The sequence below is a fragment of the Hyaena hyaena genome, unplaced genomic scaffold, assembly GCF_003009895.1.
Source record: "Hyaena hyaena isolate Hyena2069 unplaced genomic scaffold, ASM300989v1 scaffold_35, whole genome shotgun sequence".
Classification (NCBI taxonomy): domain Eukaryota; kingdom Metazoa; phylum Chordata; class Mammalia; order Carnivora; family Hyaenidae; genus Hyaena; species Hyaena hyaena.
This window is the reverse complement of record NW_024080667.1, coordinates 2,948,025-2,961,709: the sequence shown is the minus strand read 5'-3', so window position 1 is coordinate 2,961,709 and position 13,685 is coordinate 2,948,025. Positions and strand designations below refer to the sequence as shown.

At 49.9% G+C, this 13,685-nt stretch overlaps 1 protein-coding gene across 1 annotated transcript in view; it reads right to left on the bottom strand.

The window, feature by feature from the left end:
- PADI4 (peptidyl arginine deiminase 4) overlaps nt 1-8,030 on the bottom strand; it is a 36,169-nt gene extending 28,139 nt beyond the window's left edge. Inside the window, exon 1 of the mRNA XM_039229074.1 lies at nt 7,926-8,030. Coding sequence (XP_039085005.1) covers nt 7,926-8,017 — 92 coding nt within the window. The 5' untranslated portion in view covers nt 8,018-8,030. The remainder of the gene's footprint in view (nt 1-7,925) is intronic.
- Between the last annotated feature and the right edge of the window lie 5,655 nt (nt 8,031-13,685).

Sequence of the window (13,685 nt, the reverse complement as noted above, 5' to 3'; positions counted from 1 at the left end):
TTTTTGAGAGACAGAATAAGAGAGAATCCCAAGCAGGGTCTGCACTTATGGTGCAGAGGCTTAATTCTATATTCCATTGTCTGGATGGACCACAGTTTATTTATCCATCCACCTACTGAAAGACTTCTTGGTTGCTTCTGAGTTTTGGCAATAATGAAGAAAGCTCCTATAAACATCTGTGTGCAAATTTTGTGTGGACATAAATTTTTTTTATTTTTTTAAATGTTTATTTATTTTTGAGAGACAGAGACAGAGTGTGAGTGGGGGAGGGGCAGAGAGAGAGGGAGACACAGAGTCGGAAGCAGGCTCCAGGCTCTGAGCTGTCAGCACACAACCCGACGCAGGGCTCAAATTCACCAACCGTGAGATCATGACCTGAGCTGAAGTCAAATGCTTAAGCGACTGAGCTGCCCAGGCACCCTTGGGGTGTGGACATAAGTTTTCAAGCCTTTCAGGGAAATACCAAGGAGTGTAATTACTGGTCTGTAAGGTTTCATAGGAAACCACCAACTGTCTTCCAAAGTGGCTGTACAATTTTGCATTATCCCCAGCAATGAAATGAGAGTTCCTATTCTTCCACATCCTCACCAACACTGGGTGTTCTCAGTGTTCTGGATTTTGGCCATTCTGCTAGGTGTGGAGTGGCATCTCATGGTTGTTTTATTTTTCATTTCCCTGATGACATATCTTGTGGAGCATCTTTTCACATGCTTACCTGCCGTCTGTGTATCTTTTTCTGGTGAGGTATCTGTTAAGATCTTTAGCTCATTTTCAACCAGGTTGTTTGTTATTGTTTTAAGAGTTTTTTGTATGTTTTGGATAACAATCCTTTATCAGATGTATCTTTTGTAAATATTTTCTCCCAGTCTGTGGTTTGTCTTTCTATTCACTTGACAGTATTTTTAAGAGCAGAAATTTTAAATGTTAATGAAGTCCAACGTGTCAATTCTTTCTTTTTGTGGATTATGCCTTTGATGTTGTATGTAAAAAGTCATTGCCAAACCCAAGTTCATCTAGATTTTCTCTTATATTATCTTCTGAGGATTTTATAGTTTTATGTTTTACAGTTAGGTCTAAGCCAGTTCTTAGTTAATTTTTGTGAAGTCTGTGTTTAGACTCCTTTTTTTTGGAAGGGGATGTCCAGTTGTTCCAGAACTATTTGTTGAAAAAACTACCTTTCCCCCCATTGTGTTGCTTTTGCTTTTTGGTCAAAGGTCAGTTGACTGTATTTATGTGAATCTATTTCTGGGCTCTCTATTCTGTTCCATTTATTTATTTCCCTATTCCTTTGCCAATACCACACTGACTTGTTTACTGTAGCTTTATAAGAAGGTTTTGTAATATAGTGTCAGTCCTCCAACTTTATTCTTCTCCTTTAATACTCTGATGCCTATTCTGAAATTTTTTTTTACCTTTCCATATAAGCTTTAGAATTAGTTTGTTGATATCTACAAAATGGGATTGCATTGAATCTATAGATCAAGTTGGGAAGGACTGACATCTTGACAATATTGAATCTTCCTATCCATGAACATGGAATATCTCTCCATTTATTTACTTCTTTGATTTCTTTTATCAGAGTTTTATAGTTTCCTCATGTAGGCTTTGTTAGATTTATACCTAAGTGTTAAGTTTGGGGGAGAGTGCAAATATAAACGGTATCATGAAATTTCAAATTTCACTTGTTTGATGGTGATATGCAGGAAAATGATGGACTTTTCTACATTAACACAGCCTTGCCATAGTTTTAGAAGGTTTGTTTTTTGTTGTTGTGGTGGTGGTGGTTAATGCATTTGGATTTTCTGCATAGATGATCACACTATCTGCAAATGAAGACAGGCTTATTTCTTTCTTTCCAACTTGTATCTCTCTTCTTTCCCTTTCTAGTCTCATTACACTTTCTAGGAATTTTAGTATGACGATGAAAAGCATTGGTAAGAGGGGACATTTTTGCCCTGCTCCTGATTTTAGTGGGAAAGCTGCAAATTTCTCACCATTAGGTGTGATGTTAGCTGTAGACTTTTTGTAAATAGTCTTTATCAAGCTGAGGAAATTCCCCTCTAAATTTACTGAGAGTCTTATCATAAACAGGTGTTTGCATCTTTTAAAAGAAGATGTTGGGGTGCCTGGGTGGCTCAGTTGGTTCAACGTCTGACTTTGGCCCAGGTCATGATCTCATGGTTTGGGGGTTCGAGCCCCTCATCAGGCTCTGTGCTGACAGCTAGCTCAGATCCTGGAGCCTCCTTCAGATTCTGTGTCTCCCTCTCTCTCTGACCCTCCCCTGCTCATGCTGTCTCTCTCTCTCAGAAATAAATAAAACATTAAAGAAAAAAAGAAGATGTTGCAGGCATTTTTATGCCCTTTCTTAAAACACAAAATAAACATGAAAAAAAAATATGGTAAGTTCAACTAAATGAGAATAAATATCTTCTGTTTATCAAAAGACACTATAAAGTGAAAAGACTAGCATAATCTAAGGAGAAGACATTCATGACACAAAACCAAAAAGGCTTAGCACACACAATATGTAAAGGACTCGGGCTACCCAATATGAAAAAGACAGATAACTCAATAGAAAAAAAGACATAAACAGGCATTCACAGAGGTTGAAACAGACAAGGATGATAAATATGTGAAGACGCACTCCATCTCACTAATAAGTAAGGAAATGAAAGTATCCAGGCCAGAGTGGGACAGGGTATACACTGACCTGACTCATATAAAATAATGCTACAGACAGTATGGTTCAAAGTCAACTCTAACACACTGCTTATGGGGGCGTGAAGTTAGCCACTCTGTAAAACAACTGGGTGTGCTCCGATAAAGTCACACATGGGCCCTCAAAGCCAGCAATTCCACCGCTAGGCAGACACCCCAGGGCACCCCTGACATGTGTACCGCTGGAGACACATCTGAGAGCGCTCCGAGCAGCCCTTTCTGTAGCCGCGAGTGACCCACAGACAGTGGAGGAACTAGGAGGCTCCCTGGGGAGGTAGGGCTCACTCCACAAGCTACAAGGACATGAGTGTCATGATTGCGTTTTCCATTTTTATTTTCGTCGCAAAGTTTTTAGTCCCTGTATCAAAAGCTGTGTGTATTCCTTACTGAGGATTAGGAAAGTACGTGATAGGCAGACTCCGAACACGGCCCCCAACAACCCAACGCCTGGTGCTCATGCTCACCTGTAATCCCTCCTCCTGAGGGTGGGAAGGGCCTAGTGATGGCCTTCCAACCAATGGAAAGTGGCAAAAGCAATGGGTTGTCATTTCTGTGGTGAGGTTACAAAAGACCCTTTCTCTCTCTGCCTCCCCCCACCGGCTTCCTCACCTGGATGAAGTGAGCCGCCATGTTGTGCGCTATGGCGAGGCCCCCGAGGCAGATAACCCAGGGAGGCGTCCAGCCAGCCGCCATCAGGGAACTGAGGCCCCCAGTCCACCAGCCCACGGGGAACTGAGTCCAGCCAACAACCACGTGAGGAGGCTTGAAGCAGCCTGCTAACATGACTTCGGTCTCACTGACAGCTGGACGGTGTCTAGGTGTCCCCCACTGGGACCCCGAAGCGGAGGACCCAGGAAGCCACACAGGACTCCTGCCCCACAAGCACCGTGAGAGAACAGACAATATTGTTCAAGCCACTGGGTTTGGGGGCAATTTGTCTCACGGTGATAGATAACTAATATGAGGCTAACAAGGAAGGAGGGGAGAGGCAGAAAGAGAGAGGAAGGAAGGAGGGAAGGAAGGAGGGAAGAAAGGAGAGAAGGAAGTGAAGAGGGAGGGAAGGAAGGGAAGAAAGGAAGGGAGGGAGAAGAGAATGGAATCTTACCAACTTAGAGACAATCATTGACATTTTGTTGGTTGTTTTTTTTTAATGTTTTCTTTATTTCTGAGAGAGAGAGAGAGACAGCGTGAGCTGGGGAGGGTCAGAGAGAGAGGGAGTCACAGAATCTGAAACAGGCTCCAGGCTCTGAGCTGGCAGTCAGCACAGAGCCCGACGCGGGGCTTCAACCCACGAACTGCGAGATCATGACCTGAGCCAAAGTCAGACGCTTTACCGACTGAGCCACCCAGGAGCCCCAGTCATTGATATTTTGATATTTTCTTCAGGAGATGAATTTTTTAAATAAACATTTAAAAAAATGTTTATTTATTCATTTTGAGAGCCAGTACATGTGTGCGCAAGCAGGGGAGGGGCAGAGCAGGGGGCGGGAGAGAATCCCAAGCAGGCTTCCCACTGTCAGCACAGAGCCCAACATAGGGCTTGATCCCACAAACAGTGAGATCCTACAAACAGTGAGATCATGACCTGAGTCGAAACCATGAGTCGGACCCTTAACCGACTGAGCCCCCCAGGGGTCCCAGGAGGAGATAAAGTTTTGCAGTAAGTGTTGAAGAACCAAGGAGAAGCGATGAAGAAAGACACACCTTTCCCCCAACACTCTCCTGGTCTCTGCTCCCCAATTCCCTTCTGTGGGCTGCTCACCCTGGCGCCAGCCCTCACGCCATCCGGCAAAGTCAACCTCAAGTTCTTAGCCTCCAGGGACAGCGAGCTGGGCATCACCGGAGCGAGACAGGAGAGGGACACACTGTGTGTTCGGGACGGCAGGAAAATGAACCAGGGGTTCAAACACAAACGGAAAGGCCGAGACGGGGGGCGAAGGGGGGCTGCACGCGGCACCGGGCTGGCGGTGTGTCTCCCTCGCCTCGCTCTGCCCCACGTGGCTTCCTCGCCAGGGGTGGGACGATGGGTGTGGACAGGCAGGTCTGCCACCTCCCGGGGCCCTAGAGCCACCCTGTCTGCCAGATGGGGAAACTGAGGCTCAGAGCAGTGAATTCCAGCTGGGAAGTGGCACCACAGGGATTGGACCTGGGATGTGCGTTCCTTCCTTTGGCTGTTTTTCAGACCCTCTCAGATCCCTAAACAAGGGGCTTTCATAAACTTAGAGGGTCTTTCACTGTGGGTGGGGGGGAGCTGCTGTGCGTGGTGCTTTAAGACAACCCAGAGCTGATCTCCGAGTAATTTCTATGAGCCTCTGCAGAGGCAGCAGCGCGAGCTGGAGCCCAAGACAGCGCCCTCATCGCTTCAACTCCCGCATCCAGTATTTCTTTCCCTACGACCGCCCCCCCCCCCCCAGGCAGCACATAATCAAGTAGGTCACGCAGTCCTTGAAGGAAGGGGGACCACCCTGCCAGACACTTGGCATGCCTTGTATAACTTTGAATCCTCGCCACAACCCGGCAAGGTAGATGTTAGTGTTCCCATTTTACAGATGAGTACTCTGAGGCTCAGAGACTTGCTTATGCTCCCTGCAGTCGCATTGAACGTTCCCTGTTGAGAAGGAGACACTGGGAGGAAGAGGAGACGCCCCCTGACTGTGGCGTCAGAGCGCCCACCATCTTTGTGTGGTTGGTGACTTCTGGACACCGCCCCCACCCCATGCTGGGCCTTCTGAGCCCTCTGGAAGCTGCGTGAGCTCCACCAGCCAGGCTGCAGTGCCCAGCGAGGTGACCCCACAGCCCACGGAGGTGGTGTGTGCTACAGATGCAGTGTGAGTTTGGGGTCAGACAGTCCTGGGTTTGAATTTCCTGGCTTTGCCTCCTTCATTTTGCATGACCTTGAAGCCTCAGTTTACTCATCTCTAAAATGGGCATGATGATAGTGTTACTCTGCAGGGTTTCTGGATTGGAAATCACCGAAAGAAGGACCCGGCTTGTAAGAGCAGGGATCATGATTCCTCCCTGACGCCAGCCACAGGCACCACAGAAAGCCCTCGACGGGTTTCAATATTCATCTTCGGTCAGTGGTCTTTTGTTTGAATATAACCAGTGTATTTCCCATTGCAGGAAAAGACCTTTCCAAACGCAGAATGGGAATCACAAGCAACGTTTGTTAAGAGCAGCCCTGGGTCTGCTCCTGCCTCTACAACTCTGTCTTTTTTTTTTTTTAATTTTTAAAAAATGTTTTTTTATTTTGAGAGAGAGAGAGAGAGAGCAAGGGAGGGGCAGAGAGGGAGAAGGAGAGAGAGAATCCCAAACAGGCTCCGCACTGTCAGCACAGAGCCCAACGTGGGGCTCGAACTCATGAGCCGTGAGATCCTGACCTGAGCCGAAACCAAGAGTCAGATGCTGAACCGACTGAGACACCCAGGCGCCCCCACCCCTGTGTCTCTAACCCTGGGGACCCAGAGCCCAGGAGCAGAGGGCAGGGGCTGAGCTAAGCGGTGGGAGGTATGCAGGGGCTGGGCGGGGGGTCAGGGGGGCTGTGCTGGGGAGGAGGGCGTGCTAATCCCATCTGTGTTTCAGGAAGAGAATTCAAGCAGCAGTCAGCGTGGTGGCTGCACAGGAAATGGGATGAAGGTGCTCACAGGAGTGGGGGGCTGCTGTCAAGGGCAGGTAAGAAGGGAGAGGGAAGGTTCCCAGAGCCAGGCTGCCTGGGTTTGAATCCCGACTCCCTCACCTCTGAGCTGTGTGACTTTGGGAGGCTTACTTAACCTCTCAGAGCCTCAGCTTCCTCTTCTATAAAATGGGAAGGACACCATTGCCTGCCTTCATAAGGCTGTTGAGTGGGTTATGTGCCAGCAGGGGATGGAAATCTCAGCCATTATTGTGTGAGATGTTCAGAGGGTGGAATGACAGGACTCAATTCTCCCTGAAGGAGGAGCTCACTCTTGGAGGGGTCAGGGGGGCTCAGATGACATCAATTTCTTTTTTTCCTCCACCTGTCAGCCTCCTCCTTCCCCTGCACATCTCCAGGAGCCCCTCCCCCCGCCCCCCTTAGTGCTGCTCCACCACTGTCCAGGTTCAGGCCGCCAGCGACACTTTTTTTTTTTTAATATTTTTATTTATTTCTAGGAGAGAGAGAGAGAGAGAGAGACAGTGTGAGCAGGGGAGGGTCAGAGAGAGAGGGAGACACAGACTCTGAAATAGGCTCCAGGCTCTGAGCCAGCAGTCAGCACAGAGCCCGACGCGGGGCTCGAACCCACGAACCGCGAGATCATGACCTAAGCGAAAGTTGGACGCTTAACCGACTAAGTCACCCAGGCGCCCCTAAGGAAATGTTCCAGACAGTCCTGTGGACACCATTCCGGATCCCAGATGTCCAGCCTGGGGGGGGGGAAGCCGGGGAGGCCACTACTACTACTAACAACGACACCAACCACGTGCACCTGCCGAGCATCCCTAGGCCATATCTTATTTAACCAGACCTGGGGCAGGCTTGGCACATAGTAGGTGTTCAGCTGGTATTTGCTGGATGAATGAATGGATGGATAGATGAATGAGTGAATGAACAACCACTAGCACTATGTCCAGCTCTGTGCTGAGTCCTTACATGCTTTCATGGTCTTTCACCTTTAATCCCTCTAACCACCCTATGAAGTGGATATTATCCGCATTTCACAGATGAGGAAACTGAGGCTCAGTCGGCCGGCCAAGGCCACCGAGCTGGCCGACATCAGGGCCAGGTTTCCTGCCTCAGCCCCTCCCATGCCAGAGCCTGTCCAATCACAGGCATGTTATTACGCACACGTGGAGGGAGGCTCGGCTGAGAGGTGGGTGTTAACAAACCGCCCCATGAACCAGGTGTGGGCCATGAAGTCCAGGGCCCAGACTTCCTTCCAGGGCACGTCTGCTGTGTGATCTTAGGCGAATCACAGACCCTCTCTGAGCTCCATTGCCTCAACGGCGGAGAAAGCAGAGGGTCCTGTCTGCCCTGTGAGAATTCATTTATGGCAAAGCCCTGGGGAGCCCTCACCTTGAGTCCAGGCATGTCCCCGGGCCACTCCGGTCTCACCGCTCCAGCCTCTCCCTCGGCGGCAGCTACAGAGGCTGCAGCCCGAGGGCCAAGCCACCCCTACGTCCTGTGTTGGCAGAACCTGCTCATCAAGCATCACTGGACACCCCCCCCCCCCCGGAACGCCCCCACCCACCTGCACACATCCAGCTGAGTTTCGGTGCCCAGGACACACACGGCATAGGTGGGCTGCTCTGGGGCCACGTGGATCACGGTGCCTTGGGCCATAGTCCCGCCAGCCGGTCCCCCCAGCTGCAGGAAGCCCCTTGGCTCGTTCCTTTATAGCATCCTAGGGAGCCATGAGTCAGCACCTGTGGTTTGCGGGCCAGCGGCTCAGCCCTCCCCACTCAGGCCTGGGGCGTGCCCTCCCACCCTCCTCAGCCCCGGAGCTGCCCTGCCCTCGACCTGAGTGTCCATCCAGAATCATGTCACCAGAGCTGTGGGTCTCCTGGGAGGGGCGTGGGGTGGGGCGCACGGAGCCCCGTGCGTGCCTGGGTCCATCCAACCTTCCCTCACCGTGCTCAACACGGGTAGAGAGAGGAGGAGGCGAGAAACGCAGGGAGCTCGGGAGATTGTCGCGAGGAGGTCACAGCTGGCTCCCCAGCTGGGTCACTCTCGTGACGGCCCACCTTCTGTGTGCCTGGCAGCTGTCTGCCCCTCACAGGGAATGACCCACTGAGGCAGGCCCGTGGGGGAAACACAGCACCTCTCTGAGGCTAGTATCGTTATTATTCCCATTTTACAGAAGAAACTGAGGCACAGAGAAGCTAAATAATACTCCCAGGGCTCCATAACCCACATAGAGGAGCCTTCTTGAGGCTCAAAGCCCATTTCCCGTGCCAGCAGATGATGGGGCCCGACATGACACTCTGATCCGTCCACACTGCTCCTTGCACACAACAGGTCTTAATAAACCCAATTTCTCCGGCTCCTCATAGGGTTAGGACTAGTCTGAGTTTTGGAGGGAAGCTGGGGGAGGAGGCTGTCAACTGTCAGACTCGAGAAGGCCCTCGCCACCAGATCCAGTCATCCCGTGGTCAGGAGACTAGGCACAGAGAGGGCTATGACATGCCCACACTCACACAGCAAGTCAGCGGCAGGGCTAGGCTCTACCCCCAAGCCTTAGGTCTCCTGGAGTAGTTTTCGTTTTTTCCCCCTTTTCTCCCCCTTTTTGCTTCAGCGTTTTGGGGTTTACATTTGCTATGAATAAGCTACAGAGAGAAGAAGCCCAAAGCACTTGTGTTAATTCAATAAATACTTATTGATTGCTTACTGTTTGCCAGGCACTGTTCTGGGCACTGAGGACACAAAATGAACAAAACAGACAAAAATCTTGTTTTTATGGAAAATTTTTTTCAATAGAAAGAGACAGCAAGCGGGCAATAAATATAATAAGTGAGCTATATAATGTGTTAGCATTGTGGAAAGATGCAACAGTAGGGCAGGGCGAGGGGTGGATTGCAATTTCAAAAAAGGTGATCAGAGGAGGTGACATCTCAGCCGATTTGAGGAAGGTAACAAGGTGGATATTTGCGGGGAGAACATTCTGGGTTGAGGAACCGGCCAACAAGTGCAAAGGCCCTGAGGCAGGGACGTGCCCGGAGGGTTCAAGAAAGGGCAAGGAGGCCAGTGTGGCTGGAATGCAGCGGGGGGTGGGGGGGTGGGCTGGAGGGCGTGCTAAGAGGCAGGTGTGGATCACAGAGGGCCTCACAGGCGATGTGAGGACTTTGGCATCTACCCCAAGTGACTTGGGGAGACATGGGGACATTTGAGCAGAGCAGACCCACGGTCTCATGGCTCTGGCTGCTGCGGGAGAGTCAGCCGCAGGGAGGGCAGTGAGGAGGCTGCCGGCGTCCGGCAGGTGGTAGATGGTGGGGTCGGGCCGGCGCGGTGGTAGTGGAGGAGGTGAGAAGCAGTCAGGTTCCGGACATAGCCTGACAGTACAGCCAATAGAATTCGCACATGGGCCAGATGGGGGCATCCAGAAAAGCGAGGAATCTAGAACTCCAAGTTCCGGGGGGACCTGAGGCCCCGGAGGGATAGACCTGGCACCGACTGAGGGGGGAGGGCTGGGGAGGCGTGGCTCTCGGGAGTTTGGTCCCGTCCATGCCGAGTGTGAGCTCAGTGTGAGCTGCCTACTTGAGTCGTGTGGGGACGCCCCATGGGCCGCTGGACACGATTCCGGAGTCTGAGAGGATAGGGCTTGGAAATGACAAGTTTGTGGCACGTCAACATCTAGAGCTTCTGTAGGGAATGAGTGTGGACGCAGACGCCCAGGACCCACCAGAGAGGCCACCAGCAGGATGGGAAACAAAAGAGGGTGTGTTATTGTTATTTGCTATTTCACAGGGTTGCGGTGAGAGACCAGCCTGTAACACACATGTTTCCACATACACGAGCGGGGAAAGCAGCATTTCTGCACTCACGTGGCCTCGCGTGGCAAGGCAGGGATGAGAGGCTCTGCGGTGGGCAGGGGGGCTGAGGGCAGATGGACCTGGGGGGGTAGTTCGGGCACCACCCGCACCGGTTGCACCATTGCATGGCCACTTCCTGTCTTAGCTCGGCTGCCGGAACAAAATATCCCAGGCTGGGGGCCTTAAACAACAGAAATATATTTTCTCACAGTTCTGGAAGCTGTAAGCCCTGGATCATGGCATCAGCATGGTGGAGATCTGGTGCGGACCTTCCTTCTAGTCTTCTCACTGTGCATGTGGCGCGAGGAGAGAGAAGGAGGGAGACAGAGAGATACAGACAGAGTTAGTTCTCTGGTGCCTCTACCCTCATGATTCATCTAACCTCAATTACCTACCAAAGGCCCCTTCTACCACCCTGAAGGTTAGACCTTCAACGTATGGATTTTGGGGGAGCCATGGTTTAGTCCACACCAATGTTGGATGTGAAAGGCTGTCTGCAGATTTCTGGTGTATAAACCGCGTTGTGATACACTAATTGTGTCCATGTCTGTGGCTATTTGCAGGGATTTCATGAGTTGATCTTTGCTCCTCTTCATTCTCTTACAGGGCATTTTGGTTTTTACCTGAAATTTGCTACAGCTTATGATTATGTGTGTGTGTTTAAATGTCTATCCTCCACTCAGCCATGAGAACAGGGCCTCTATAGATCTTGGCTGCACCCCCCATGCCTAGAATAGCTTCTGATTCATCATAGGTGCTCACTAAACACTATGGCTGAAGACTGCGGTGTTCTCCGGCACCCAGCCTGGCACTGGATGCTGGCGTGGGGCTGCTGAGGACAGCTTCCTGCGAGGATCCTTCAGAACCTGGCCTGTTATCTCCAAAATGGCATTGACCTTGGAAAGTTTGGGAACCAAACTGTCTGGCGCAAGAGAGCAGCTGGCTCAAAGCCCAGACCAGAACTGCTACAGGAAGGGGCCCTTCTCCCCACTGAGAGGCAGAATTACCAGCGCGGTTGCTCACTGGAGGAAGTAAGGCCACATTCAAAGTTGTCCAGTGCCCTCCAGCACCTGAGCTGATGCCCCAGCAACTGGCCTGGATATGTGCCCTTTCTCTGGGTGATTGTGACGTTGTTTTGGGAAGAGGAGCTGGCATGGGGCACTCTCTGAGACCCCACGCCTGTGTGTAGAGAAGCGGTATGTTTGGGGTGGACGGCTGAGCCATTTCTTCAGGGTTGTTCATTTGAAGATAGAGTTCAGATACACTTACTTGGCTCTTCACTCAATAAATATTTATCAAATGCCTCCTAAGTGCCTGGCACTCTCTTAGAGGCTGTTAGGCTTTATTTAAAATAGATTTACAAAGATCCAGGGTGATAAGAGAGACCACAGTCTATTATACGTGCACTATGTGCCTCACTTGTCACCAGGTCCTTGGGTATCTTGTTTCCAATTTTCACCCTAACCCAGTGAGTGGGACTTACGATCTCGTTTGCACACAGGAGTGAAGCCCTGTGCTCGAGGTCACCTGGCTCCTGCGTGGGTTTCAAACCCGGCGTGGCCTAACATGCCCTGCTCTCCAGTGTGGCCTCCGCCTGTGCCCAGCCACTGACATTGCATTGCATCATCTCAGGTCCTCACATCATTAATTATACTCTCCCCACTTTCCGGATGAGGAAACTGAGTCTTGGAAGGCTGAGGCAACTTGCCCAAGGTTACACACAGCAAGTGGGGACACCGGGACTTAACTTCACCCCTTGTCCCACTCTGCCTGCCGCACTGCCGCCCTCTGGTCAGGTCCCTTGGCCAATGAGCTCTGAAGCCCCTTCCATCATTAAGAACCCCCAAACTGTCCATAACCCCAAGCAGAAAATTGGGTGTGTGTCTAGATCTTCCGGATTGACCTGATGAAGGGAAGACACCTAGTAGTCATCGATAGGTGAGCATTGTGTCGGGGCAGAGATAGGAGATGGGACATGGGTCCGCCAGCATCGAAAGCCTGTGACCTCCCACTATGCCATCTTTGAGGAAAGAAGGAGATCTAGCCAGGTGAATGTCTTTCCTGGAGCTGCCTTCCACCCTGTCTTTGATCCCAGGTGCCCACATACCTTCTCCAACACCCAGAATTTCTCTTGGGGCCCATGACCATGAGAACGTCAACACCCCAAAAGCAGGGACTTGCCTTTGTGATCATTGCTGTACCCTTAGCGCTTGAAGCAGTGTCTCTTACAAAGCAGGTGCACAAGACACATTGTATTTTGTTGAACTGAAAACTGTTTAAGATACATCCCTTGCTCCATCAACCATTTGTTGAAAAGACTATCTTTCCTCCATCGAATTGCCTTTGCAGCGTTGCCAAAAAATCAGTGGTTCATACTTGCGTGGGCTGTTTCTGGGCTCTCTATTCTGTTCTATTGATCTATGTGCTTTCTCCCAATCCCCCGAGCACAATCTTAATTACTCTAGCTGTATGTTGAAATTGGGTAGACTAAATGCTCTCCCTTTATTCTTCTCCAAAAATGCCTTAACTCTTACAGTTTGTCTTCCCATTTACTTTTAGAATAACCTGGCTTATATCTACAGAAAATCTTGCTGGGATTCTGACAGTAACTGCATTAAAACCCGGGATATCAATTTGCTGAGGATTGACACTTCACTAGGCTGAGTTTTCCAATCCATGGACACAGCATCTCCTCACTTATTTAGAGCTTCTTTCTCCAGCCTTTTGAAGTTTCTAGCATATACGTCTTGTGCACTTTAGTTAGATTTCTACCTAGGTGTTTCGTTTTAGTGGAGTGGTTATAGATGGTCTTGTATTTTTAATTTCAGTATTCACATGTTCATCGCTAGTATATTAAAATACAAGTGATCTTTATGTGTTGGTCTTGTATTCTGTGACCTCACTGAACTCACTTTTTTTTTTGGTAGATTCCTCGGAATTTTCTGTGCAGATAATTTTGGCATCCGCAAATACAGGCCATATTATTTCTTCCTTCCTCATTTGTACATCTTTTATTTCTTTAGTTGCTTTATCACCCTGGCTAGAACTTCAGTGGTGGGTTGGATAACAGTGGTGAGAATGGTCATCCCTGTCTTTTCTTCATCTTTGGGAAAGCATTCAGTCTTTCACCATTAAGTATATTGTTAACTGTAGATGTGGGTTGTTTTGTTTTGTTTTTCTTTTTGTAGGTGCTCTTTATCAGGTTGAGGAATTGCCTCTCTTTTTTTATGTTTATTTATTTGAGAGAGAGAGAAAGGGAGAAAGCATGAGTGGGGGAGGGGCAGAGAGAGAGAGAGAGGGAGACACAGAATCTGAAGCAGTCTCCAGACTCTGAGCTGTCAGCACAGAACCCGATGCGGGGTTCGAACCCACAGACTGTGAGGTCATGACCTGAGCCAAACACTGAGTCGGACACTTAGCCGACTGAGCCACCAAGGCACCCCAGTGTCCATTTCTAATCTGCAGAGTTTTAATCATGAATA